The sequence below is a fragment of the Fundulus heteroclitus genome, chromosome 4, assembly GCF_011125445.2.
Source record: "Fundulus heteroclitus isolate FHET01 chromosome 4, MU-UCD_Fhet_4.1, whole genome shotgun sequence".
NCBI lineage: Eukaryota > Metazoa > Chordata > Actinopteri > Cyprinodontiformes > Fundulidae > Fundulus > Fundulus heteroclitus.
In genome coordinates, this window is record NC_046364.1 from 4034966 (window position 1) to 4062948 (window position 27983).

Sequence of the window (27983 nt, forward strand, 5' to 3'; positions counted from 1 at the left end):
GCACGCACTGATCTCTATTTATTTACTGGATAGCCGTTTGGCTGAAAAACTGAGGTCACTGGCCGCCATCTTTCTACTCCCTACTCTCACAGAATCACAACATAAACATGCCGATGTGTGTTTGGCTGCAACAACAAGCAGTTTTCTGGCTGTGGGAAGACGTTTCACAGGTAATTTTACAGTCAGTGGATGTACTAACAGTATCAAGTACCAAGAAAATCCAATGTATCCTATAGTGTAGTCTGTAGCCTAACATTAGTCTCAGTGTCTCGGACCGACTCGATTACATTGATCGAGTTAGTCATTGACATTGTGTCTAATGTTAGAAAATAGAAATTAGAGTAAATACAAAGTAATTCACTGTGAAATGTCAATGTAGTAGTTTTCAATTAAATGGATGATGCTGTCATTGTTGTAATGTTTGGTACATTTCTCATAGGGAGTACCAATATGGCCGCTGGTGGCTTCACAGCGACGTGTGCTACCAATGGCCGATCGGCTCCAGTGAATAAATGGAGATCAGTGGTAGGTAGCACAAGGCAATTACGGTTCTCTTCCCTTGGAGAATTACAGGGATTGTTTTGGAGGATTCACATCAGAAAACTATCACTTTAAAACTCATATTTTTCTTGCAGTTTATTGAAATATAGCTCAATGGGTAGCTGTGGGTCTCTTAGCCAACAACCAGGCGACCCATTACAGAGCAGAGGTCCACAGTCTGACACTGTGGTGGTCCAGGAATAACCAGCAAAACCAAGCAGGTGCTTTTCTAATTGGAAAGAATAAAATGAGTTACTCACCCTCTTCCAACTATTTTAATCTTGATTTCACAAAAGCTCCTCCTGCCCTATATTTGTAAATTTCATCCTAAAATTTATTTAATCAACATTTGATAAGTCTAAGGGACTCTTTTTGGGGAGCATCATAATTTCACAGATGATTTTATTTTCATCAGCTTTCTTAGACTTTTTAAAAAAGCAACCATGTTGTCTTAGAAACTTAGCAATCTCAAATTTGAATAGTTCCCATTTGACGCCATATTTGTTTTCAGTGTTAGCTTTGACCAAAAAAAAAAAAAAAAGATTGTTCAGGAGATTTTTTTGTTGTTGTACTGAGTCTAATTTATAAAATGAATTGTTAAGGATCCAGTAGGCTTTCCTGTTCTGTGAATGGCTTTCAGACAGATTTATTGAGATATATATGTTGCTTTATGATCTGTGAGCAGAGCAGGAAGAATATAGACAATTATGTTATTGGTATTTAGGCAATCAGATACTAATAATCAATACGAGACTGTTTGGACCCATCATTATTACTCCAGGTGAAAGTGAAGTTTTTTTTCTCTCCATACATCCTTTAAATTGTATCTCTGCTTGAATGATTAAAGATCTGTTTGAATCTTGAGCTCAGTTTTGGTTATCTAATATATTAAAATCCCCTCCTATTATGATAATTGCATTGGGAAATTTATTTAGACCATCGGTTAGATTATTTTCTATCAGAGAAAGAAGTTGTGAGTTTTCACGTATTGAGTTATGACCATAAATATTACATTTTATTGGCGTATGATAAAATCATGAATACAAAGTGTCCCTGAGTATCGCATTTATTCACAAGGATGTCGCTTTTAAATTAGTTTTTTAGAGTAAGAGTGCCGGGTGGATGCTGGCTCCCGTGTGATGGAAATTTTTATCACCCCATTGACTTTTCCAGACATTTATGTCATTACTAGTAGAATGTGATTCTTGAAAGAAAAAAAAAATCTGTTCTGGTGCAGGCTGTGACGTGTACTCAACCTTTTTCAGAATAAAGCACTGTTGTTGGTCCTGGTTGGAATGGGATGTGAGGAACGCCTGTTTTCAGGTCGATTCAAGAGTAACCTTTATCCAAGATGTGTTCGGAAGGTGGAAAGTGGCTTTTTGAAGACATGAGTTTTAAAAAAAACAACAACAGAAGGGAGGAAAGTTGGTGAATAATGAGGCGCTGTGTGCAATACGCAGTTCTGCAAAGGAATCCGGGCAGATGGCGGGCATGACGTTCTTCTTGAAGTTTCTGTGGGTAGGCTGAGATGGTTTGGACATGTGCGGAGTAGGAATGGTGGACGGAAAGTTGTTGGATATGGATGATATGCAGAGGGAGGGTGTGAAGGAGGAGGATGCTGGGATGCAGTGAGATGAAAACAGATGATCTGTCCTGCTGGAACCTAAAAATTGAAAAGAAAAGAAAAGCAGAACGTACTCAGACTCAGAATAACCTGCTTAATGTATTTATCCTTTCATGCATAAAGGTTTCTAAGGTGAACAACTCACAACCAGTTTTCTTGAATGTGTGGATTTTAGTGCTTTGTTTGCTTTAAAGGCCTCTTTCATGGTGTCTGCAAGTTATTTCAAACACTGCCACCGTCTGGCCAATCAGTGCAAGATCACAAGAAATGTCTTCAACCACGCAGAATTACGCAACAGCTGGTTTATATCCTGTCAGTCCTTAAGTGTGAGATCCCTACAGGGGGAAATAAAATACCTGTGACATCAATTAACAACCTGGAGCTAATATAATCATTTAAAATGTTGAATTATTCATGTTTTGCTGACAGGATATCCCCCGACCTTTAAAGTGGACGTCATGCATCGGTGACATTCTGAATATTTCTGAGAATTTATATAAAAAAAAATCTTCAACGGCAGTAAACGCACCAGATAAACACTCCCTGGGAGGCTAAAGGTGTGCAAAAATTCACATTAGCATGTGAGAGATAGTGTTATAGTTATTCATTGGATCAAGAACCTGTGGAAGTATCTTATTTAGCTTATTTGATTTAAACTAAACATCAGTTTTATTTTATATTCAAAAATTCAAATATTGCAACCAAACAAATCGGAATAAAATGAGACCTGCAGTGATCGAATCAGGACACCCCTAGTTAAATGCCACACAGATGTATTGCAAACACGAGAACACGCTGTATTTTCTCCCTGTTTAGACCTCAGACATTTAATCTGTTGCTCCTGGCTTTTAACGCAAGAGAAACACCTTGGTGAGATCCAATGAGACCTTTAGGAGGAAGACTGCAGCAGTTTATCGGTTCGGTAAAGGATTTAATGAGGTTCCCAAACATTTTGCAATCAGCCTTTCCATTTTAAGACAAATAGTCTACTTGTTGAGTGCGTTTCCAACACGTCCAGGTCTGGCCTACAAAGCAGGTTGAAGTGTCCAAAACATCTAAAATGTCATGTCGGGACCTACTGAAGGCTGTCGCTACTGTTTATAATGAAAGTATATTCCTGTACAACCAGAAAGAAGATAAACAGGTTTAACTTTCATGGGCGGTTCTGATTCTGAGTTCTGCGAGGAGGAAACTGAATATTGTCAGAACGGATATTGATACCAGGACTTCTTGGTTAATGTTCTTTGGACAGAAGAGTCTAGAACTGAGTTTCTTGGGCACCAAAAAGAGATGGTGTCTAAAGCGAGCATTAAAACAAAAGAACTGGGTGAAGTATCATGGTTTCGAACATTTTCCTGGAGTGATACCTGTCCAGCGCGCCTTCATAAAACCCACCATGGTCTCTACCTTGTATCAGAGGGAATAAAGCCGAAGCAGAACTGGACCCGACGTCATAACAATGACCCAAAACATGCCAGAAAATCTACCGAATACAGAGAATTAAGAAAGAGAAATTCCAAAAAAAAAAGTAAAAAACAAAGCAACTGGACTTGTTTTCCGTAGTTGAAGACGTCTCGCTTCCTCTCCCTAATGTGGAGTAACAAGCTTTATACCACTGCCAAACAAAGGCCTTGCAATGACCATGACCTGGATGACTGAGAATCTTCACCAACTAAGAAAGAGAAAGTCCTTGGCCTATCAAAGCCAAGATCTTAAACTCATTGAGATGGTGATGGTGACGACTTGTAATAATCTGAAAATGCTACAAATCTCTCCAACATCTCTCAGGTGGAAGGAGGGACCAGGGCAAACTTTCCTCAGAGCGAAGTTGGAGACGGTTGAGGGAACCAAGAAGCGTCTCACTGAGGTCTTTTCAGCCAACAGGGGCCAAAACCAGGTCCTCTGTAACTTTTGCCCCTCAGCTAGAAAACATCCTTTAATCTTTCTTTGGATGAATAAATGAATTGTAAAAAAAAACTTCTTCCTTCTTTAGAGATAAAAGACAAGATTAAACATCAATGTTTGAGTATTTTGTGTAAAGAACTTAATATTTATCCATCCATCGTCTATACCCGCCTATCCCATCCCGGACAGGTCGCTAGTCTGATGCAGGGCCTCACAGACACACAGCCATGCACACACACGTCTAGAGAAACCTGTTAACCTAACAGTCGTGTTTTTAGATTTTGAGAAGCCAGACAGAGTCCAAGGAGAATGCCAACTGGGATTTGAACCCAAGACCTTGCTGCAAGGCAACAGTGAAACCAACGGTGCCGCCGTGCAGCCTGTGACTTTGCTCCACTTATCTGGAACAAACTCCAAGAATGCAAAAGTGCTAAAGCCCTGAGTTCCTTTAAATCAAGGTTAAAAACTTTGTTTAGAGTTGCCTTTGAATGTTGATGTTCTATTTAAACTGCTGTAGTTCACTGAAATATCATTATGTTACGTTTGTAGTCCTGTTTATCTTGTACATGCTGCCGCTGGTCCACTGCAATGTTCTGTTCATGTTCAGCACTTAGAATTGTCTTATTGTAGAAATGGGCTCTACTGAATGAACTTGCCGTGCCTTTGAATAAATAAGCTTTATTGATTTGTTTTATTGTAGTGCAAGAAAATAGTTGTTTGTTAAACAGGGAAAGGGAGGGAAGGGATTAACTGGACAGTGAAGAGCACACACTGATAAATCAAAAGACAATGATATGTTTTATTACATGTATTAATAAAAAAAAAAACTCTTTGAAAAGTGCATTGAAAAAAAAAAAAAGATTTATTTCCACGCCCAAACATGAAAAACTATGATGTGATCCGTGCATGAAACGATTACCGTAATAATCCGATCAAAGCGTAATCAGGGTGGCTTTGTCGCCCCCCTGTGGCCGCCGCCAGTATCGACCGAGTTTAACGAGGCAATGTTTTTGTCGTAGGCAGCAGCAGCGGGATGGGGAATAACAAGCCCGTGGATCTCACCGCCGTTTCTCGCCCTGTCGTTCCTGGACGCATGAACTAAAAACCACATCTGCGCGGTTTTCTGCCTAAACAAACAAAAAAACAACAACATCGATACTGGTGAGGAAAAGACGAGCGAGTCCGTCAGCGCTGCTTTGTTTGTCTTCATGGAGTCGTCGGACTGGAGTTTGTCTGAGATCTCCGGGCTGTCCGTGGATTAACTCGGAGGGGGACTCGCTTCTTCCGTGGACCGGCTGTCTGTGACACATCTCCCCTCCCATCCCCACAGACTATCAGCGTGGATCGTGTCGCGCACGGACAGTTGGGAGCCAGTTACTCCCACTTTGGGGATAAAAGTGGAAAATTGTAAGAAGTCGGTGAATGCGGGACCAAACGGACACTTGTTGAAACGCTGTTTACGCTCCGCTGTCTGTCGCAACATTTAACCGACGAGTTTTTTTTATTATTATATATTTTTTTATTTAGAAAAAAACAAGTTTCCTGGTAGCAGGGAATATACGACTAAAAGTCTAAGTTGTAAACAGAGAGATGGTCCGCAGGGCATATTAGCTACGCTGGTTAGCTGTACAGTACGTTAGCAACAACATGCTAACGTTATCTCACCGTTCAAACTAGTAGTTTTTGTATAAACGCGCTGATATGAAGTTAAATACGGAGATAAGTTGCTGTAATCGCCTCCAATTTATCCTCGAAACGAAGCGTGGTTGATGTTAGAGCGGCAGCGGAGTTTTTAATTTATTCCGCAACAAGTCATCGGCGGACAACTTTTCTGACAGCTTAACGTTAGCTTAGCCTCGTTAGCCTAGCCGCGTTAGCTTAGCCCGACCAGCCGAACCGATTCAGTTTGCGGCAACTCGGTTCTGCCGCTCATGTGCGGAGCGTCTGTTGGGACTCTAATGGGTCTGCGGTCTCAGAGAGGTTCTGGAAGATAAAGCAGCCACCCGCTCCCCCTCTCTCCAGAGCGGTCTTCCACTTTTACATCACCCCCGGTAAAAAGTTTTGGGTAACTGCGGCCCGCACCATGTCCGGCTCCGCGGGCAGCGGTGGCTCCAACCCCAGGAAGTTCAGCGAGAAGATCGCGCTGCACAACCAGAAGCAAGCTGAGGAGACGCGGGCCTTCGAGCAGCTGATGACCGACCTCACCGTGTCCAGGGTAGGCACGTCTTCACATGGTCCCCCCGGTCCCAGGGAGGATGGGGGGGAGGGGGTGGGTTGTGGGACCAGATGTCGCCCACACCTCCAGCACATCTGGTCCAAATGCTTGAATTGCCTCCTCTGCCGGTCTTTGGTTCTGCAGAATCCCGTTACTGAGTCATTCATTTAAATCAGGTGTGCTGGAGCAGGGGCACGCACACACATGCAGGATGCCTTGCTCAAGGGCAGAGGACATTTGTAACAATCATATTGAAGCTTCAGCTATTCAGATTTTCTGTTGGTTTGAAGTTAAAGATGAATTATCCTCTAGTATATTTTATTTATATCTACCCTCAGAGGCGATATTAGCACATTTTCTTATTTCTGATGGTTTTATTTAAGTTGATTTTAGCAAGTATTATCTATTTGTTTATTATTATTATTTATTATTATTATTAATATTAGAATGGCGAGTGGGGGCCAGGTGCCTAGTTTGAATCCTACAAACTGCCACCCTGAGCAAGACCCTTGGCCCAGAATGCTCCCTGATAGCCTCACCATATTATTATTATTATTATTATTATAGTTATTATTATTATTATTATTATTATTATTATTATTATTGTTATTCATGTGTTATTATTCCTGTTTTATGTAAATAGGCTGAGGTCTTTTCCACTATGCAGTGTTTGTCTACTCTGGTATTGACTTTTCTACTCTTAGAGTAAATTTCAGATTTTTTGTTGCTAATAATTGTGTGCATCTGTGTGTTCGCCATTAAGTTTGTAAATTTCCGCTTTTATACGTTGTTTTTTTCACATTTATCTCAGCTGTTTGGTCACTAAAGTACTGGATTGTGTTTCCTTCTTTCCCCGTCTTTTAAAACCCTTTGGTTTATTTCAGTTTTTATTTTATTTTGATGATTTTCAATTGTTTACTGGTTGAATCACTTCTAGTCGGTCCGTTTTAAAGCTTTGACGGCCGCTCTAGGCGGAGACGCAGCACGTTTTAATTAATTTAAGCTTTTGCGCTGCTAAATTTCATATTTATTATGTGCCAAGCGTTTTGTTTTCTCTATTAAAGCGTTTATTTAATCAGTAATAATGTAAATAGGAGCGTCAGTTGTTCAGCTGTTATTTAGGTTTAAATTTAAATTCATTGAGATATTAACATGATGGAAACTAAACAACAGTTATTTTCTAGACTTTCGTTGTGTTTTAATGACGTTGGCATAAAGATGTTAAAACCAACAAGTGATACTAAGATCAAGGGTGTAGCTTAAACATGCATAAAAAATTAATTTCTTAATAATCTAAACCAATAAAAGGCTCTGACCTCAAGCCACGGAATAATTAAAATAAATGTCAATTAGCTGACTTGTAATGTAGCAACTGATTGATAGTTTCACCGATACAGCAATATACCACAGGGAAGGAGAAGGTATTGCTTTCTGCTTTCATTTATTGTCAAATTATACATTAATTAAAATGTTTCCAATTTCTGATTTTGGACTATAAAAAGCATGTCTATGTATTTAATCAGTAAAATTTTATTTTTTGTGTGTAGAGGTGATTTAAAGCATTAACTCACTGACTGTGTAGTTTTGCTTCTCTTTTGGTGAATCAAAAATGCTTCATTTAGACCAAACCGAGAGGAATAACCCCCCAAATACGTGGCCTGAAGTCCGCATGGTTCAGGACGCCGTGATTAGGGCTGCACAATTAATCGCATTTGCAATATAATCGCAATTGAAAAAAAAACACAATTTCCAAAGCACAGAGGTAACAGTTAGTTAACAGTTAGTTAATCAGACGCGTCCTTTAGGTGTCGGTAAAATGTTAAAAGTGGGTTTGCCTCCACATGGAGGAGAGCTGCAGCAGTTAGATAATCTAATTTTATTACTTGTTTTAGAGTTTATATATTCATACTGTTTTACCAGAAACTTTCAGGAATCTCACCACAGTTTAATACATGGACTTGTTTGTTGGTTGCACTTTATGATCAACAAAGATTGATGTCCAAAATCAATTAAAAGCTGTTCTCTTGAAGAATATTCTGATTAATAGAAACAAAAAAAGTTCTTGTTTTAAATAGTTGTTGTTTACAAACATCTTTATCTAGAGGCCATTGTTGTTACTTGTGGTTAATGCCGAGAAAAGTCTAAATCAAATCACAATTTTTTGTTGAAATATATATAAATAGGCAATCATTCCTGCTGTGAGTTCAGACGCAGTGGCTCTTTTAGCACCTGATCTGCACAGCGATGAAACAGATTGATTTGTTGTTTGTATGTGTTTAAAAAGACATGATAATTTAAACAAAAAAAACCCGCATTAAATCGCAATATTAAGATAAAAAAATCTCAATTAGATTCTTTTCCAAAATGGTTCAGCCCTAGCTGAGATGATGGAGAGGACAGAAAGCAGGAAGGAGAGTTTGGCTTAACGAGAACCCGTACCGCAGTTTTCAGCAGACGGGGCCGTGAATGTTGCCTTCATGGCGTTATTTAGGCGTCGCTGGTTTTAAATGTTCGTTAACCTTGGAGCTCGGCCCCGCCGCGTCCAGGTCCAACCTCACCGGGTCCCTCTTAGGAACCTGGAACACCTGCTGGATGTTTTCAGAGCATCTTCTGGGTTTGGTCCTGCTGGTTGGAGCTCTTCCTCTGAAGGGGACGTTCTGTGACTCGGCTGCTGCTGTCCTTGGTCCGGAGAACTGTTTAAACCCAGAACCCAACCTGTCTGGAAAAGGTCAGCTCTGGAGGTTGTTATTGAGTCTGGATGAGGCGGAGCGACTCTGAGGTGGTTTCTCAACTCTTCCTCCACCTCCTGCCTTTTCTTTACGTCGTTTAGTTTCCGTCAGAGACAGAAGGCACCAAAGGAAAGCGTCATTTCACTGCGTTCACATCAAAAAACGGAGATTCTTCTGCAGTATTTCCTTTTTTATGTCTGCTGCTCACTTTTTCACCTCCTTATAAACATAGCGACCCATAAGAAGAGCCCATGGCTGCACGGCGGAGGCCAAATCTATCCAGATGGGACGCTTCGGTCCGTTTTAACCACTGAGCTATATTATACACTGGAGTGCTGACTTTGCCGAAAAACTGAAGTCACTGGCGGCCATCTTGCTACTCCCTACTCTCACAGAATCCCATAGGATTTGCTTGCAACAACAAGCAGTTTTCTGGCTGAGTGAAAACGTTTCACAGGTAATTCTACAGTCAGTGGATTTACTAACACTATCAACTACTAGGAAATTAGGTGCTGAAATATTTTACATGTTATTCATATTAAATATATATATATATGTATATATAAGTATGTGTATATGTATATATATATATATATATATATATATATGTATACACATATGTAAATATATGTTTTTGTATATTGTTATTTATATATTTATAAATGTTAAACATATATATTTAAATGAATAAAATGCAAAATATTTCAGCACATGACTTTCTCAGTACTTGATAGTTTTAGAACATAACATAAAAGTATATGGCATTTGACATTTTTAAAGTCTTAAGCCCCCCCTGAACATGAGAAAATCCTCGTTATTCGATGCTGTAGCGCACATATTCCCTAGTTACTGGAGGGAAATAGGGAGTACCAATATGGCGGCTGGTGGCTTCAAAGCGACTCGTTCTAACAGCCGGTGATTAGCACTCCAGTGTATAATATAGCTCAGTGGTTTTAACACACTTCTGGCATTGTTTACTCGGTTTGTCCTCTTCTCGTGGGTTGTTGTGGTTTTGCGAAGCCGGCCGGGACAGCTGGGGCGGTTTAATATTCACACCAGTAACCAAATGATAGTAAACAGTCCAGCGGACCTGAATGCACCACCGGCTCCCTCAGCTGCTCCTGCAGCAGGCCGTTAGCGCCCTCACCAACAATAGATCTGTTATGTTGGGCAGTTTGTGATGGAAACGGCTTCATCGCCGTCAGCGGCTCGTCTTCCTCACATCGGACACGTTGGGACGTATTTGATCAGATTATTGGAGGAGAGCTTTTCAACGGGAAAATTAAAATCATGCAGGATTTCTTCCTTCGGCGCAATCTTAAACTGTAAATTACAGCGTTTAATTTTTATCGGTGGAGCTGAAATAAGAGCTTAAGAAACACAAGTTTGTTTTTCTTGATAGTTGTCCTGCAGGTCTGCATGAGAATTCTGCCTAAAATTAATAATTGTTTGGCTTCTTTTACTTTATTGGAGAACATTTCTTTCAGATAAAGCAGATATTTAGTTGGATAATTTCACAAGTTGCCTGTTTAAAGATTAACATTATAAATGTTTACTATCAGATAGAGTAAAGTAAACAGAATCCATGTCCTGTAGGGCTGCACCACATCAGGGAAATCTGCCTTATCAGATCAAATTAGTAAATATAAACGAGTCGTTCTGCTCCCACAAGCTTCCCAGAATGCAGCTGGGTTCAGGCACGTTCATTCAGACAGAACCGGCGTGTCTGGGTCAGGTTTGTTGGCCGCCTGCCTCAGCCCGACCCAAACGTTTCCTCTGGGTCTGGCGTTCCTTAAAATGTGTCCACAGTTGGACGCAGGAGCTGCCCGTGTCCTCACTAAGACTAAGAACGTAGAGAACATGGACCCGGTTCTGAAGTCCTCACTAAGACTAAGAACGTAGAGAACATGGACCCGGTTCTGAAGTCCTCACTAAGACTAAGAACGTAGAGAACATGGACCCGGTTCTGAAGTCCTTCCACTAAGACTAAGAACGTAGAGAACATGGACCCGGTTCTGAAGTCCTTCCACTAAGACTAAGAACGTAGAGAACATGGACCCGGTTCTGAAGTCCTTCCACTAAGACTAAGAACGTAGAGAACATGGACCCGGTTCTGAAGTCCTCACTAAGACTAAGAACGTAGAGAACATGGACCCGGTTCTGAAGTCCTCACTAAGACTAAGAACGTAGAGAACATGGACCCGGTTCTGAAGTCCTCACTAAGACTAAGAACGTAGAGAACATGGACCCGGTTCTGAAGTCCTCACTAAGACTAAGAACGTAGAGAACATGGACCCGGTTCTGAAGTCCTCACTAAGACTAAGAACGTAGAGAACATGGACCCGGTTCTGAAGTCCTCACTAAGACTAAGAACCTAGAGAACATGGACCCGGTTCTGAAGTCCTCACTAAGACTAAGAACGTAGAGAACATGGACCCGGTTCTGAAGTCCTTCCATGGCTCCCTGTATCTCAGAGAATAGACTTTAAAATCCTTCTGTTAGTCTATAAATCCCTGAATTAGCACCTAAATCCATCACAGACTTGTTATCAGGGCATCAACCCTCCAGACCACTCAGGTCTTCTGGCTCCAGCCTGCTCTGCAGAACCAGAACCAGACATGGAGAAGCAGCATTTAGTTCCTATGCTCCACTGATCTGGAACAAACTCCCAGAAAACTGTAAAAATGCTGAAAGAGTTCCTTTAAATCAAGATTAAAAACACATTTATTTAGGATTGTCTTTGACTGTTTAACTTTGCAGTCCAGCTGTTTTAATATTTGCTTTTAGTTTCTATTTTCCCATATTTTATTTCTACATTTTATTCCAACTTGCTTTTATTTTCCTATATTATAATCATGTAAAGCACTTTGCGTTGTCCTTGTACTGAAATGTGCTGTATAACTAAATTTACTTGCCTTAAGTGTTGTGAATGAACCTATCAGAAGCTTGCTAAGAGTATTTAAAGGCACAGTGTATGAAAGCTTCTACCTGGGAGGAAAAAAACGGGCGTGTCTTTTTTTCTAAGGCGTATGTAAACATCAGGATTGAAGCGTTCCTCCGGCTGCCCACTGACTCCTCTCTGTTTCTGGCTCCTTCTCAACCTACAGGTGCAGTTTCAGAAGGTCCAGCAGCTCCGCCTGTCCCAGTCACGGGCCCAGTACTACGGCGGCTCTCTTCCCAACGTCAATCAGATCGGCAACGCCAACGCGGATTTCCAGGTGGGACCGTGTTTGCAGCTTTTATCAGCAGAGGAAAAAAAAACAAAAAAACAATGAATCGATTCAAGGACACGGTTCTCTAAGTTCATTTAGTAATTCCTTCGGTTCATCAAGGACGAGGCTTATTGTGCAGAACGTCAGGCAGCTCAAACGCTTTAAAGCAGCAGTCGTTTGTAAAACCAGGTTGAACCGCTTTGCTGAACAGCCGTGTTTTTAATTTGCTTTATTTAAGCCTTTCTGCATCACATCTACATCCTGTGTGTGTTTCAACTGGACAGAAGGGATGAATGAAGTGTTTTCTTTAGAATCTGCTTATCCTGAGACCTCGACCTGCCAGATCAAGGTCTGTCTCTCTTTTTCAAGGCCGGTTCTGCCCGACAGCTTCTCCCAGTGTGTGATTCTACAGGAGGAAGAACAAATAAAACAGCTAAACACTAAACTAAAACTACAGAAAGGCAAAAAAAAACTATGCATAATTTAGATTTTTGGAGTGATAGGAGAGAATAAAAGATTAAAGATTAAACCCTTAAGGTTTTTACAGCTGTACTGAACCACAGGCCTCCACAGACTGGGGGCCCAGGTAAAGGTGCCCCTGGTATCTGAAAGAAAAGCCCTCTTTAAGTAGAGCAGCCTTTGCAGCTCCGAGCTTCCATCCAGAAATCAATCCCAGCAGAGAGGGAGAAGGGTCATCTTACCCAGAGTCCATTTATCCTTTATTCAGGGAACAAAACAGAGGAAAAAAACAACAAAATGGCTCCTAGATGCCTTCTGAATTATTTGTTAAGCTTTGTTCAAACGAATAAACGCCCGATATAGTACCCCACGGCTCCTAAAGCAGAAATAAGCCATTTTATTTATGCAAATCTGCTTTATTAAAGAACCACGCGGCACCATGTGGGAGTGCAGAAAAGAATTGCATGGTGTTTTTTTTTTTTTTTACCACAGCATGACAAAAAAAAAAAATACATCTTAGAAAACTTTCCCTGGTGACGTGTGAGATTCTTGATTTTCTAGCGATCCAGATCTGTATCTGAGGGGGGGAAAAGTGTTGATGTGAACGGGCCGGTCTGAAAAGGGGCTTTACATTTCTGCTTGTGCTGCTTTCTCCCCTCCAGCTGTCACAGTTCGTGTTTTTAGCTGGCAGGAAATTGAGTCACTGCATCCTTCACACTGATTGGTAATGAGGGCAAAGGCATGTGTGTGAAAAGCCTTGAGATAAAATCATTAAAAATACTGAGTACATTTATTTAATCAAATTAAAATCAAGGTAATATTTCTCACCACAGTTACTGGTTTGAGTTTTCCATGTTTTGGCTCATTATTCTGTTTAAAGGGCAACTTTTGTTGCTGATAAGCGGTTAACATTTTTGTTTTATAGTGCCGTCTACATATCCTGGTGGTTATTTTGACAGTTTACTGCACATTTGTTTCAATCCTGCTTTTTTTTAAAAAATCTCAAACAGTCAGCGTGGCGCCTTCCTTGGATTAAACGGTGGTCTTGCATTGAATTTCTAATCAACGTTGCTATTGGTTCAAACGTTTTTTGTGATGACATTTGGAGAAACTGACGTGTCAGCAGGTCTGCCACTGTGGCGGTCTTATGCCTCCGTAGCAATTTGGAGTTTGATCGGTGAGCTTTGGGGTCTTTCTATTGATTTTTTTTTTTTTAGGTTAGCGATTTATTAGCTTAGCATTCAGTTTGTCTATTTAGCATTTATTTAGTTTATACTAGTAGCCCAGTCCTCACCCCTGGTTCACCAGGCGCCGCCTCCTCTCCGCTCATTTTTCAAGTATAAGGTACACTTAAAATAGAAACAAGTCATCTCTATCGCCTTATTTCAAATGCAGAATATCTAATTGTCTTATTTTAGGGGTCAAAATAGTCACTCCATTAGCAGATAATATTTATCTGCCCAAATCAAGAACAAATGCACTCAATTTCAAGAAAATTTTACTTACTTTCAGTTCTTTTCCTGCAGTGCAAGAGCTTTACTGACCTTTCTTTGTTGCTCTCAAACATCGTGTTGAACTGAACGTAACGGTCTAAATTCTGCATAACTTTCACAGCTTTCAGTGCAACAGTCCGTTACGCTGAAATGCGCTGCCGAGAACCCTGAGATGTCCGTTCCCGCTGCGCTAACACCCAGCTCGTCCTTCCAGCTGACCGGGAAAAGCTTAACCGTAGTCCCATTTACCATAGTATTTGGACTATAAGTCGCATCAGTCAAAAAATGCGTCATAAAGATGGGAAAAAAACATTTATAAGTCGTACCGGACTGTAAGTGGCACATATTGAGAAGTTTATTTCACAAATTTCAAAACTAAAAACTGAAATTTAATCTGGTAAGGCAACTTATTCAATTACACAACTGCATCCACCACCGGCTGAATAATATGAAACGTATCTGGGAGCATGAATGGGATAAATTAGCATAACAAGCTAGCAACTCCAACACATACAGTTCTCATCAGCAAATTTCAGCGTAACGGCCCGTTACGCTTAAATCAGACCGTGAGCGTAGCGGTGCTACGTGCTAAGCTAACAGTACGACACGGATGTTTGAGAGCAACATAAAGCTCACGTGCATCAGAGAAGTTGTAACCCACCCAGACAACAGAGCTTTAAGCTAGCGCTAGCTGCTATTAGCTACACAGACGTGCTAATAACAGGTTCTGTCGGGGTCTGTTTCCTTTGAGCTGCTCCACGCAAAGCTCTGCTGCGGGAATGGAGACTGAAACAGTGAAACAACATATAAACATGTGTTCAGCCTTTGTTGTTTATAAGTTAATGTTTCAATTAATTTTTGCTTCATGTTGGTCAGTATAATTTACCATTTGAAATTGATAAATGTGTCGCACCTAACTATAAGTCACAGGATCGGCCAGACTATGAAAAAAGTGCGACTTATAGTCCGAAAAATACGGTAATCGCAGCACACGGTTCCAGTTAAAGTTCCAGCAACTTTTGGCCTTTTGCATTTATGCCTCCCAAACACCCGACCGTCATGTAGATGGCGTCTTCATGACTTCATGATCCCAAGATGCCACTCCTCCCCTTGGCAACACGAACCCGGGTCCTCGCCGTATTAAAACCTCTGGAACTGCGACGCTTTAATTAATGACTGTAGATTCAGGCAAAGTTCGTTTTGGCAGCAATTTTCTGCCTTACTTGAACGGCATGCTGTCTGATCTTTCCCATTTTGAAGAGTGGCTAAGACAAATGTCTTTGTCATGATACATTTAGCGATGCGCTGCTAATAAAACGTTCTACTCTAATCAAACTTGTGGAAATGTTAGTGGTGCCAATAAACGTGAGTGTTGCGATTTTGGATAAAACAATCGTCTGTTAACCTGGGTTTTTGTCCCAGCTGAATAAACGTCTTAAAATTCTGAGTTAGATGATTAAAATTGTTTCAATGTGGGATTATGCTACTGCTATCAAAGAGCGTAAGGATATGTCTAGAACACAGGTGTCAAACTCAAGGCCCGCGGGCCAAATCCGGCCCGTCAAGGTAAATTATCCGGCCCTCGAGAGCCAAAAAAAAAGGCATATATCCTTTTAAAGTGTATAAAGTGGCTAAAACTGAACCTCCTGTAAGTGTAACTCACCCCAATATCAACTTTTTTTGCAGATAAACTGTATAAACTGGGCCTAAGGGTGCTACTTTTATGTTACTGTGCATTTTTTATACTACTGTGTGAACTAGAATGAAATTATGAAATGAAAAGTATCGTCTCTACACATGCAAGCGGCCCTTTTAATGACTTCATGATGCCAAAGTGGCCCCATATAGAAATTAGTTTGACACCCCTGGTCTAGAAGGTAATGGGGACATCACAGCTGCTGTAAGCTCCTAAATTAGACAAAGAATCGTATAACTGTGTGAATAAATCCCGGCTCATCCTGTCTCCGTGTCTCCTTCACAGGGTTGCTTCCCCTCAGGCCTGGACTCCGTCAGAGGGACGCGCCACCATGGGCTGGTGGAGAGGGTCCACAGGGACCGCAACCGCATCACCTCTCCTCACCGCCGACCCATCGACAAGCACGGACGGCAGATATCCTTCAATGCGTGGCTCGCAGAGAGCAGACGGCTCCTCCGAGGCGTTTCTGTGCGATGCACATGTTAGCCACCATGGAGGGTGGCTTCCGTGTAGTTGGTCGTGTTTGTTTGTGTTTACGGCGTGACGACGGAGGCGCAGGCCGCCGTATTGTTGCCTCAGGAGTGGAATTAGTCATCCAGATTAACGTGACGCAGAAATACCTTGCTTAAGTTGTGACTAAAGGGACGGTAGGGAATTCAAGGCATGTGCTGAATGGCTGGCAGGTTGTAGTCTAGTGTTGTGGTTGGAGAGCAGGGCGCCTGCTTCCTGGAGAGGCTGTAAGTTCCCCGGTTCGAATCCCATGGGCGCCGCACAGTGGGAGCCTGCTGCTCCCTGGGAGACGGGTTAAATGCAGAGGACTCATCTTAGGGCTGGACGATAAATCAAGTAACAATATATATCAATGATAGAAAAAATTAATCAATAAAAAGTTCAAATAGAATAACAGTTTTATTTCCTTTTGCATTCTGGCCATGTAGGTTAATATTACAGTCATTACATCCTCCCAACCAATCACAACGCAGATCCAGGAAAAGCTCCGCCCCCTTCAAAGAGTTCAGAGACAGCATTTTTTTTTCTTTTAAAAACTTGCAGTTTTGGTAAAAAGTTGGTTGAATAAAGGGTTGAGTTTGAGTTCAGTGTTTGTGTGTATCTGTATCTAAAAACAGGTTGCTAAGCAACAGCATAAAATGGCCAGGGCTGCACTTAAAATATATGTTTTGAATTTGTTGATAATTATCGATATCGATCAATATGATTTCTATTTTTCTATGTCGTCCAGCCCTAACTCATCTCATTGGCCTGCATGTTGCAACGACAAATAAAGATTATTATTATTATTATTATTATTATTATTATTATTATTATATAGTGGAAATGCATGTAGAGGACAGAAAATAGTAGAAAGTAGAGCAGATAATGTTTGCAGTGAAATCTTCAGCGCACAGATAATCACTCAGCAGCTTCAGTTCTGCACTTGGATCAGCTTTTCTGTTTTTCCAGCTGTGCTCGGTGAGGAAACTGAAGTCTCCCTAATGATCCGAGTGTACGGGCCGTTTTGAATGAGGTCATCTGGTTTACTTTGGGGACGACCTTAGAAAAAGCGCTTAATCCTCACTGCCTGTTTAATGCAGGCTTGAACAGTTTTGTTTGTTATTTTTTCTCTTTCATTCTTCCTGACTTTTTAACGTTAAGTAATAAAGGAAGGACACGATATCCCTCTTTAAATAGCTTCTCTGGTTCCTCTGCTTTTATTTTAAACACTATTGGCGTTGAAAGTAGCTTCCCAAAGTGACAACTTCCACACCGAAGAGTGATAAAGTTAATTCACTGAGGAGAAAAGATCGTATTCTCGAGTTTCCTGCCGGCCAGAGTCGATCAAGTGGGAAATCGTCAGAATCCAGAGACTAGCTTATTAGTTTTTCTTGGTGCATTTTTCACTTCCTGCTTTAATATTTGCTTTCGTTCTGAGTTTAATGTTAAGATGAATTCGTGAGAGGACCTGCTGAGCGGTTGGTAACTGTTGTTACCACTGAGCTATATAATACACTGGAGTGCTGATTTTGCCGAAAAACTGAAGTCACTGGCCGCCATCTTGCTACTCCCTACTCTCACAGAATCCCACAGGATTTGGTTACAACAACAAGCAGTTTTCTGGCTGAGTGAAAACGTTTCACAGGTAATTCTACAGTCAGTGGATTTACTAACACTATCAACTACTAGGAAATTAGGTGCTGAAATATTTTACATGTTATTCATATTAAATATATATAAGTATGTATATATGTATATATATGTATACACATATGTAAATATATGTTTTTGTACATTGTTATTTATATATTTATAAACGTTAAACATATATATTTAAATGAATAAAATGAAAAATATTTCAGCACGTGACTTTCTCAGTACTTGATATTTTTAGAACATAACATAAAAGTATATGGCATTTGACATTTTAAAAGTCTTAAGCCCCCCTGAACATGAGAAAATCCTCGTTATTCGATGCTGTAGCGCACATATTCCCTAGTTACTGGGGGGAAAATAGGGAGTACCAATATGGCGGCTGGTGGCTTCAAAGCGACTCGTTCAAACAGACGGTGATTCGTACTCCAGTGTATTATATAGCTCAGTGGTTGTTACGCTCACATAGTTCTTCCTTTGCATTTTGAAATGCCGTTCGGAGCTTCTGTTACTGCCCCCTACTGTTGGCCGCCGGTATTTCTGCCTGTTTTTACTGTAACTCTGGCCTCTTCGGCCTCGCTTCAGTTTGTCGCGCTCTCTCTCCGCCAGACACCTGGTTTGAAGTGAAGAAGAAAACCAAAGCGCAGCAGGTGGATCGTACATCAGAGAGCGTCTTGAATCGCTCAGCCGTGGCTTTAGGCCTCTCCGCTCTGTTTGTCTACGTTTTAGTGGCTTATCGGGTGTTTTGTGTTGCATGTGATGAGTGGCTTCAGACAGGCCTGCAGGCTCTGAAAACCGTCCTCCCTGCTGATGGCAGTTTGAGCACGGCTTAGACTAAAGGTCCAGGGAGGCTCAGCTAACTCTGTGATGGTGACTGTTAGCAAGATAAAACACGTTTACACAAAGTCAGAAACTGCTTAGTGTTCAAAAAAATCATCTTGTGTTTTCATCAACTGTTGACGAAGGGAATCTTATTGTTCAGGATCTTATTACCAGTAAAACTCAAAGACACAGATTTTCTGCCATGCATTTCCTATTAAAGCGCTAATAATGCTTATTTTTCATGAAGACTTCAAAGGTATTGTTTCTGTTTCCATGTTGATCCTTAACCCAAACCCACATGGAGAGCTCCCCGTACGGAGCAGTGTACCTGTCGCCCCCACCAGACAACAGCTGGAGAAGGTGAGAGCCGCCATTTTTTTTTGTTTTTGTGTGTGTTATTTCTGCTTCCTGTCGCCGCGACGTCGTGGATCAGGAACGGTTTCCACCTGCCGGTGCGTTTCCTGCGCCGTTCTGATCCAGACGCCGGGCCTTTCTTGGCCAAACACGGATGTGAGCGAGAGGCCGAGTGACGGGCGGAGCTGTCGGCGTTTGTTGTTTCTGCTCAAACGTTCAAAGTGTGAGAACGCCGCGTTAAGCCGCATGGAGGCTGAAGGTGTTTGACAGGTAGCCTTTCCCTCTAAAGGTCATGCCCAGCGGCGGGTCGTCCGCTGCCTCGTCACCACCAGAACCTCCAAACTACGTGAGATGTGAAATCGTGTGGAACAGACGCAAGGTTCTCCTTTCTCCTCTCCAGCTCTGCTTGTGCCCACGCAGAGCAGCAGCGTGTTGGGAGGCAGCTTTCCTCGCTGTTTACAGGGGGGAGTGAATTATGGGCCTGTGATAAAAAGCTCCTCCAGCTCCCTCCCCTCGGCCTCGCTTTGTCTGCGCTCTTGTGTTTCGTACGCTGCCTTGGCCGGCTGCCAATCAGCCCGCCTCGTCTTCTTTCCACGGCGCCGAGCCGGACGCCGGCCAAGCTGAGCGCGCTCCGACAGCTCGTACCGTAGAAGTGAGCGAGGCCTACACCCTCCCGTTGTTGACGACACAGAACAGGTTGGCTGACAAATGTCTTTGCGGGGCGACCCGACGTCAGCGGCTCCCAGGCGGCGTGGGATTCTCTGAGACACGCGGCACAAAGCGCTGGAAGCTGACTCCTCGCTTACAAGAGCAGGCCACATAGGCAGCACTGCTTACAGCATTTAGCATTAAAACAGACACATATCTTAGCTAAAGATAATGAATTATGCAGAACGTTTCTCTTGTTTTCCATTTTCTGAAACTAAAACTGCTCCAGAAGGAGGATTTGATGCTTTCTGCTGATTTCTTCAGTTAAGCTGTTAAGTAACTGAATAATCAACTGATTAACTTGAACTATTAATTAGGGCTGGGTATCATCTAGGATGAGCCGATTCGATACGATTCTCGATACATGGCTCAGCTTGCTTTGATTCCAATATCGATATTTATTACTTTGAATTAATGCTCAGTGATTCAATCACCAAAATCAGCCAAATATTATGTTTATGTTCTATTTATTGATCACAGACATATTAACAGGAAAATAAAGTGCATTTGCTTCAATGCATTTAACGTGTCACAGAAACCAAAAATGTGCCCAAACATCTGATTTTAGGGACAAAGGAGCTTCTAAAATCCTGTCGGCCGTTCCACAAATTCGTCTCACTTGCTCTCCTTCGCTGTGAACTGTAATGGTTGCGCTGTAATAACGCCCCCTAGAGGTTGGGAGGTATATCGATATTGAAAGCCAGAATATCGATATTAAATCGTTTTTAAAAATATCGATATTAATCTTTATATCGATTTTTTATGTACAGCCCTACTATTAATCTAGATTAATACAAATTATCTTTTTGCTTTTTTCCTCTGATTACCACTACATGAATTAATTAAAAATCTATTTTGCTAACAAGTCGCTCTGAGGATTAAATTTAGACGTTTTTGTTCATTTCCAGTTTGCTCATGATTCATTTTAATGATTTTGGTCATGCTAAAGGTGCAACTTTACAAATATATTTAGCATAGTCTAAAACTTGACTATGCTAAATCATGAGCAAACTGGAAATGAACAAAAACAACGTCTAAGTTTAATCATCAGAGCGACTTGTTAGGAAAATAGATTTTTAAAAACGCTTTTTATTCAGAATGCATAAAACCATTTCCATGTAACTTGGAATTGACTTTATTTATGACCTCTGCTCATAAGCTTGTTACTACAGCATGAAATTAATCTGGTTGGTGACACGTTACCTGCACATTTTCACACAGGTAATTGATTAAAAGTATCTATATACTGTCAGCGGAAGCTGCAGCCGATCTCATAGCTATTAAGTTAGAGCGCATTCAGCCACCGTGGTTTTGTATTTACTGTTTACTCGTTTATTAATTGTCTTCTAACTTAAATTACTCTCAAACTTTAGACCACTCTGGGCTTTGAGGCCTTTGAAAAAAACGTTTTTGATAATTTTTTATGGCTGTAAAGCTGACGCCTTATCTGCCATGTTTGTTTTCAGACTGTAGCTCCGACAGAGCCGAGCTCCACTGACAGACGCAGTGCGCAAACACAACAGTTTAGAAGAAATTAGCAGCAATACTTGTAAAAATGTTAAATTAAATAAAAGGGAATAATTAATTGAAACAATTTCAGGTTTTAGATCAACGAAATATTGATTCCAGTTTAATGCGGCGAGGAAACTGTTATTACAACAAGATTTTCACATATTTGTATTAAAAGATAATGAATATTGGTGATTAAAATTCTTTATCATGACTAAACAAGATCAAGTTTGTGATTATCAGCAATAACTATATTTTTGTCAAATTAAAATGACCAATCATCTCTAAGATCTGGATAACGCCGTGTCGTCATCTATACCCACGGAGGCGCTGCAAGCACACAAGTTTGCTTTCAGAACGTCACATTTTGACAATAAAATAATAACAGTTTCCTTTATTGGAAACGATTTAAACAAATCAGAGCAAAATGTGTTTTGTTAGAGTAGCTAAGCCGTCATGAGGCAGGTAGAGAAAAGAGAGCAACTCTTTGGAGCAGGGCAGAAGCCGGCTCCCATTGTTTGCTGACTCGGCGGAGGAAGAAGGAAAGGATTTCTATTCTTGAGCAGTAAGCAGAAACCTTTATGTGCAGTTATGGTTGTTCATCTGGTAAATATCGTTTTAAAATAGGGAAATAAATATGTTTTGACCACTTGGTGGGATGTTTATGCATGTGTGTATGCATATAGGGGATGGAGTGGTGCTTTGCTTGCCTGTGAAAAGTGGTACAAGACATTCTTTTGCCACTTTTTGTACTTTTAATTATATGTCTTCATGTTGAAGGGTTCAACGGCCCTTTGATGTGCATATATAAAGGCGTTTTCTTTTTAAATAAGCATGTACACACCCACAGGAAAACCTTTCTAGAGTAGCCAGTTTTGGTGCTATTGTTATAAAATTTGAAACTTGTAGCAGGGAGGACTGGTATCTGTTGCCTCATTAGATGTCTGAGTCCATACCTTTTATTCCTCCATGCACAGTCACATAAAAACAACCAGAAACATTCCAGACGGGAGACGAAAAAGACATTTCTGTGTAACCCAACCCCAATAACTATAAAATAGTCACAGCAATAATAGTTTTGACAGCTCAGGTTCTGCATGTGCTCCGAAGTTATGCAGGTGTTTTTAGGCGTTTTGGAAGGAGTATTAAGGGGCGTAGTCTAAAAACAGTTTAGTCTTTCCAGTTTTGGAGCTTTTCATGCTCAAAACAGTGAAATTAAACCTTAAAGAAACTGCAAAATGCCATTTGTCCTTAGTTTTTACCTAAATCCAAAACATTGGTTAAAGTCGAAAGTCTTTTATAGAAAATGTAAGCTGGAAAATCATTTTAAATTGGAAATATTAGAGTTCTGTAAATCGTAATTAACACAGTAGGGCTTACAAAAATGCTAAACAACGAGAATGTCTGGCATGCAGGGACATTTGGTTCTCTAAATCCCAGTCTAGCCCAGACAAAATATTCAGCAAACATTCATGACCTCAAAGGCAGGTTAGCTTGGAGAAAGTTGGAGGGACACAAAGAAGTCAAAGGTTTTCATTCAGAGCTGAAGTGAGGAGAGCGCATGGAAGGATGGAGGAGCTGTAGAGATGAACTAACATTTGCATCGTGTAGCGGAAACAAAATGTCAGCTGGACGCACTTTACAAACAGGTGTCCTCCGAATGTGTTTTATAACGTCTTATGTCATCTAAATTCAATTCATTCCTGTAAAATCCTTTAAATAAAAAGCAGAATCAACAATCCAGTCAGTCATTGAACAACTCTGGTCATACTAAGTTGGTAATATAATCATAATTAGGTATAAAGTGATCTATGTGAGGAAAGCCGAGCTAGTTGTTATCCCTACTGCTGTGCAAGCATGTGGCGACAGTGGGAAGAAACCGCTCTGATTCAAACAGAAGTAACGTCTACCAACATCTAGAAAATAATCAAACTGAGGTTTAAGGGGGTAAATTTCCAACTTAAGTAAAAACAGAAGGCTTTAATATTCACATTTAATTGATTAGTGAGTGTTTCTGTGTAACATGATCACATGATTCATGGCTACCTGTCTCCAAGTGAGAGTCCTAAAGATCATCAACTTAGTTTTAATATCCCTAAAACCCAGTTTCTGGATTCATTAATCGACGTAGCTAGTAAATCTATATGTGGCACTTTCCTTTCATTTGCTGCTGTTATCTCTCACATCTCTGGCTTGTAGAACCAGAAATAATGTTATTTAGCCTGAAGTGAAGTTAGGTGCTGATTGGATAAATATATGGAAATATATTTATCCAATCAGCATGATGGAGGCTTTTTATTTGGTTGATACAAATTCCCACTTTTCTTTGAGGTTCAATGCATCGATTCCAATCTTGCAATTAATTAAAGTCTGAATTCAATAAGTAAATGGCACAAAAGATCATTTTGGCAAATTAAAGTGCTGCAGGTTCCTTAATAGACAAATAATCCTACAGAAAATAAAGGATTACAGGTTTATTTCTACATGAACTCATGTAGCCCCTAATATTTACGGGATTTTATCCGTTTATGCATTTTTAAAAAAAAAATCAAGTGAATCATCAGCAGGCCTAATTTGGATCATTGCCTGGTTAAAAAGTGCATCTCTAGTTTTTATTACCTGATGTCTGCTGAAATCCATATTTTTTTAAATGCTTTTTCATTTATACTTCAGTGCCCCTCCTCAAAAAAACCCAAAACAAAATAAATAAAAATAAAATGTGTTACTTGTAAATGTGTGAATGAGATATCCAGTTCATTGCATTTACTGAAAACATAACTTTACTGCACGTCATCAGTAGTAATTAACCCTCTAACTCGCACTACTTTATGTAGACTGTTATATTTCTTTTAAATTATTATGGTTTTATCTTTTCCATCTCTCCCAAACATCCGTCTGTGCCATATTCCTGCAGGCCATATTGAGCCTGCTGCTCCAACCTGCAGCAGATTGCTGTCACAGCATGAATCGGGGGCAAACTTCCTCCAACGCTGTGGATTTTGGCCCACATCGCCTGTAAGAAGACAAGAGATACACGCATGAACCGAGTTCAAACACGCAAAATAGTTTTAAGAGCTTGAAGAGCAACCAGGGTAGTAACCGGCTCTACCGACTCTATTTATAAAGCACCACCGCGAAAACAAAGAGCTGCATACAACTGTAAAACATAAATACACATTAAATGACATAAAGATGATAGAAAAACAATACAATATGAAACAAATTAAACCGTTTAAAGCAAACAAGGTCAAATAAAGTCTAATCTGCTCTAATTTGACTTTGCAATTTAAACTAATTCTGTTTTAAAAGCCAAATCAGTAACAGATGGGTTATAATATGCTGTCAGGGGTCCCAGATCAGCCGTGGTGGAGTCACAGGGCCCACTTGGTCCAAACCATCATAAACTGCATTTATTTAATGAAAAGTAAAATAAAATCATGTTGAGCTTTAGCTGGAACGCAGCAAACAGAAGATGCAACACAGTGTTGGAGAGGAGACGGGAAATCTGCCAGGCCGAGGAATCTGTTTACTAATCTCCATCAGAGAAAATTCTCCTTTCACTGGGAGCAGTGCAGGAATAAAAAAAAAAAAAAAAAAAACTCTCTCCTATCCAAACATCATCCATGTGAAGTGCTCTGGCTGGGCGAGCTGTTGCATCGAGAAGCAGATTCCCTGCTCTTCCATCTCCTGGGAGAGAGGGGCGGTAAGTGTTTACAGCGCCGGCTCCATCTGCACTTCATTACTGTTAGTCAGCTGTGGACGAGAGCCACGCAGCGCCGTTAACCCTCTCACCGCTGCAAACATCTGCAACTCCAGTCACATCTGCAGCGATAGGAGACGTGCGGCGCGTCCTTAACGTCTGAAACAGACATTTGTCACGGCTTCACCTGGAAGACGTCTGATCAGTTGGAAACACAAAGGAAAAAGGTGATTAAAGGTGATTAAATGCCCCCCGCTGACCCGCCATTAATGAGCCGCTGTAGTAAAAGACGCACCGACAAAAAAAAACTTGTTAGCCAGAGATGTCTGAAAGTCTAGAGTGAAATCTACTTTTTTTTGCAGCAGAAAACTCTCATACTGAAAAATGTGAATAAAATCTAACTTAATTTGAGAAGATTTATTCAGTTGGGGAAAAATCCAATGTTGAAAAGCAATTTTTAATAAAATCAGCAGTACTGAAATGAATCATAATCTACTGCGACCCCCCCCCTAGCGGCCATCAGGACAGCCGTTTCCGTCTTCTCCTGTCCAGAGAGACGGACCGGGACCGTTCTGACCCGGCAGTCTGTCTAGACCACGGCTCTGCAACCTGTCGCTCTTAATAACTTTGGCTACAAATTATACTTTTATTATAGTATTTAAATTAATAATGATAATAAATGCAGGTTTTAGCAGTTTTTTCTTGGAATAATTGCTTTTAATTTAACAGAATGATGCTAAAAGTGGCAGTAATGTTTAATATTAAATCAATATTTTTTTTATTATGTTGGAAACTATGATTTTTTTTAAATCTTTTTTTATCCACAAATATCAACTTCCCATCTATCCTCTTTTTTTTAAACCTCAAAATAGAAAAAATAAGGGTATTTCTTTAACAACGACAACATATTTCCTACGGTAGATCTTTATCTCAAATTATATTTTGTCTTGTTTCAAAAGGCCAGGCAACATCTGAACGGGTTTAATTCACCTGGACTGTAGTAAAAATGGCTCATTAGACTATAAAGGTTTCAGGACCCTGGTCTAGATCAGCGATGAGCAGTTGTGTCCCTCAGGAGGCCGTTTTCCTCTGTGTGTTTTATTTTTTGAGTCCAGGGAGCAGGGAAAAAGGCTGATCTAGTGTCTGTGTTTTTGTTTTTTTTAATCTATGTTTTGGATCATTATCCAGCACAGAAAAAGAGAGAAAACAAAACTAATTTTCAGATTTCTGGCAGAAACAACTACATTTTTATTAAAATATCCCACAGCATCATAAAACCACCGTACTTAACAGTGAGCATGAAGTGGTTTTTTTTTTTAACCTATTTATCGTTTCTTTCATGACACACAAACCTATTGCTGAATAGCTCCCAGGTCCAGATAAAGTCCCAGTAGCGTTTAGCAAATCTAACATGTATACGTCTATGTTGCCCGGACAGAACAGGCTTTATTTATGTCAGAATTGGTCCATAGACGCCGTTAATGGAGACCAGTTGTCTAAGGGCGAACGTTACCGTCCTCCTCATCCTGTCAGGGCGAACCTGCACCCCGGTTCAGCTTGTTTTGTCACATTTAACTCATTAATTAACTCTGGTTGTAGATGCATTTTCAGCTTTATGACGCTTAACGCCCATCTGCCTTGCTTTAGTGCCATGTTCTCTCTTCTTGCCCTTCTTGAACAGTAACTGTTCAGGGGGGGCTTAAAACTTTTAAAATATCAAATGCCATATACTTTTATGTTCTAAAACTATCAAGTACTGAGAAAGTCATGTGCTGAAATATTTTGCATTTTATTTATATATATATATTTATATATATATATATATATATATATATATATATATATATATATATATATATATATATATATATATATATATATATATATATATATAACATGTAAAATATTTCAGCACCTAATTTCCTAGTAGTTGATAGTGTTAGTACATCAACTGACTGTAGAATTACCTGTGAAACGTTTTCACTCAGCCAGAAAACTGCTTGTTGTTGCAATCAAATCCTATGGGATTCTATGAGAGTAGGGAGTAGCAAGATGGCGGCCAGTGACTTCAGTTTTTCTGCAAAATCAGCACTCCAGTGTATTATATAGCTCAGTGGTTACGTCCCAGAGGAAGAGGGGTGCTAATATTTGCGGAGACACATCTATTTGATCTACGTCTTTCTATTAAAGGGGTAGTTCAGTCTTTTGGAGGCGGGGCACTGGTGACGAGGTTTAAAAAGTCATTATGTTACCTTCAGATGATGAGGGCAGTTTAAAAGCATTGAAATTTCTTCTTAAAACAACAAACACTGAAGATGCTTGGAGCGTTATAGCTTGCTGGTGGGTTATAATGTTTTAAAAGCTTTCCAGGCTGTTACATGAGGACTTAAAGCCGTGGCGCAGCACTGGGAGATGATCAGGCATGACAGAAATGCAGGGGAACAGAACCGTTCACACAGCCTTTAACCGCCTCACAACCCGCTTTCTGGTCAGCAGATTTAATCCCCTCCCCCGGATCTAATGGGCGTGCTCGGGTTCTATTTTTAGCCGGAACATCGAGATTCCCAACCCGTTGGTTTTGCATTGAGCTTGGCTCGGGGTTTAAAGTCCTAACGGGGGCCTGGAGACATCAGACCTGAGTGAGTTGTGCGTCCCTTCAGAGGCCATCTGCTCCAGGGTCAGAGCCTGGGTCCAGTCCCACGCCCTCCCCGGCGTCCATTCGCCCATCTTTGGCCTGCTGTCCATGTACCAACCTCTCAGGGGACGAAGTCGCAGCCCGCGCTCCCTGGAGGAGCATAAAGCAGAGAGGCCTTCCAGCGGACGCATCTGAAACCTTTCCAACATTGCCTCTTTGGGAGATGCTCTGCTGTAA

At 40.7% G+C, this 27983-nt stretch overlaps 1 protein-coding gene across 4 annotated transcripts in view; it reads left to right on the plus strand.

Moving 5' to 3' along the window:
• Positions 1 to 5605: 5605 nt before the first annotated feature.
• Positions 5606 to 27983, plus strand: part of crtc3 (CREB regulated transcription coactivator 3) — a 54535-nt gene continuing 32157 nt past the window's right edge. For all 4 annotated transcript variants that reach the window (XM_036135897.1, XM_036135898.1, XM_036135899.1 and 1 more), the window contains exons 1-4: positions 5606 to 6284; positions 12121 to 12231; positions 16159 to 16287; positions 19139 to 19200. In XM_036135897.1, coding sequence (XP_035991790.1) covers positions 6153 to 6284; positions 12121 to 12231; positions 16159 to 16287; positions 19139 to 19200 — 434 coding nt within the window. In that variant the 5' untranslated portion in view covers positions 5606 to 6152. The remainder of the gene's footprint in view (positions 6285 to 12120; positions 12232 to 16158; positions 16288 to 19138; positions 19201 to 27983) is intronic.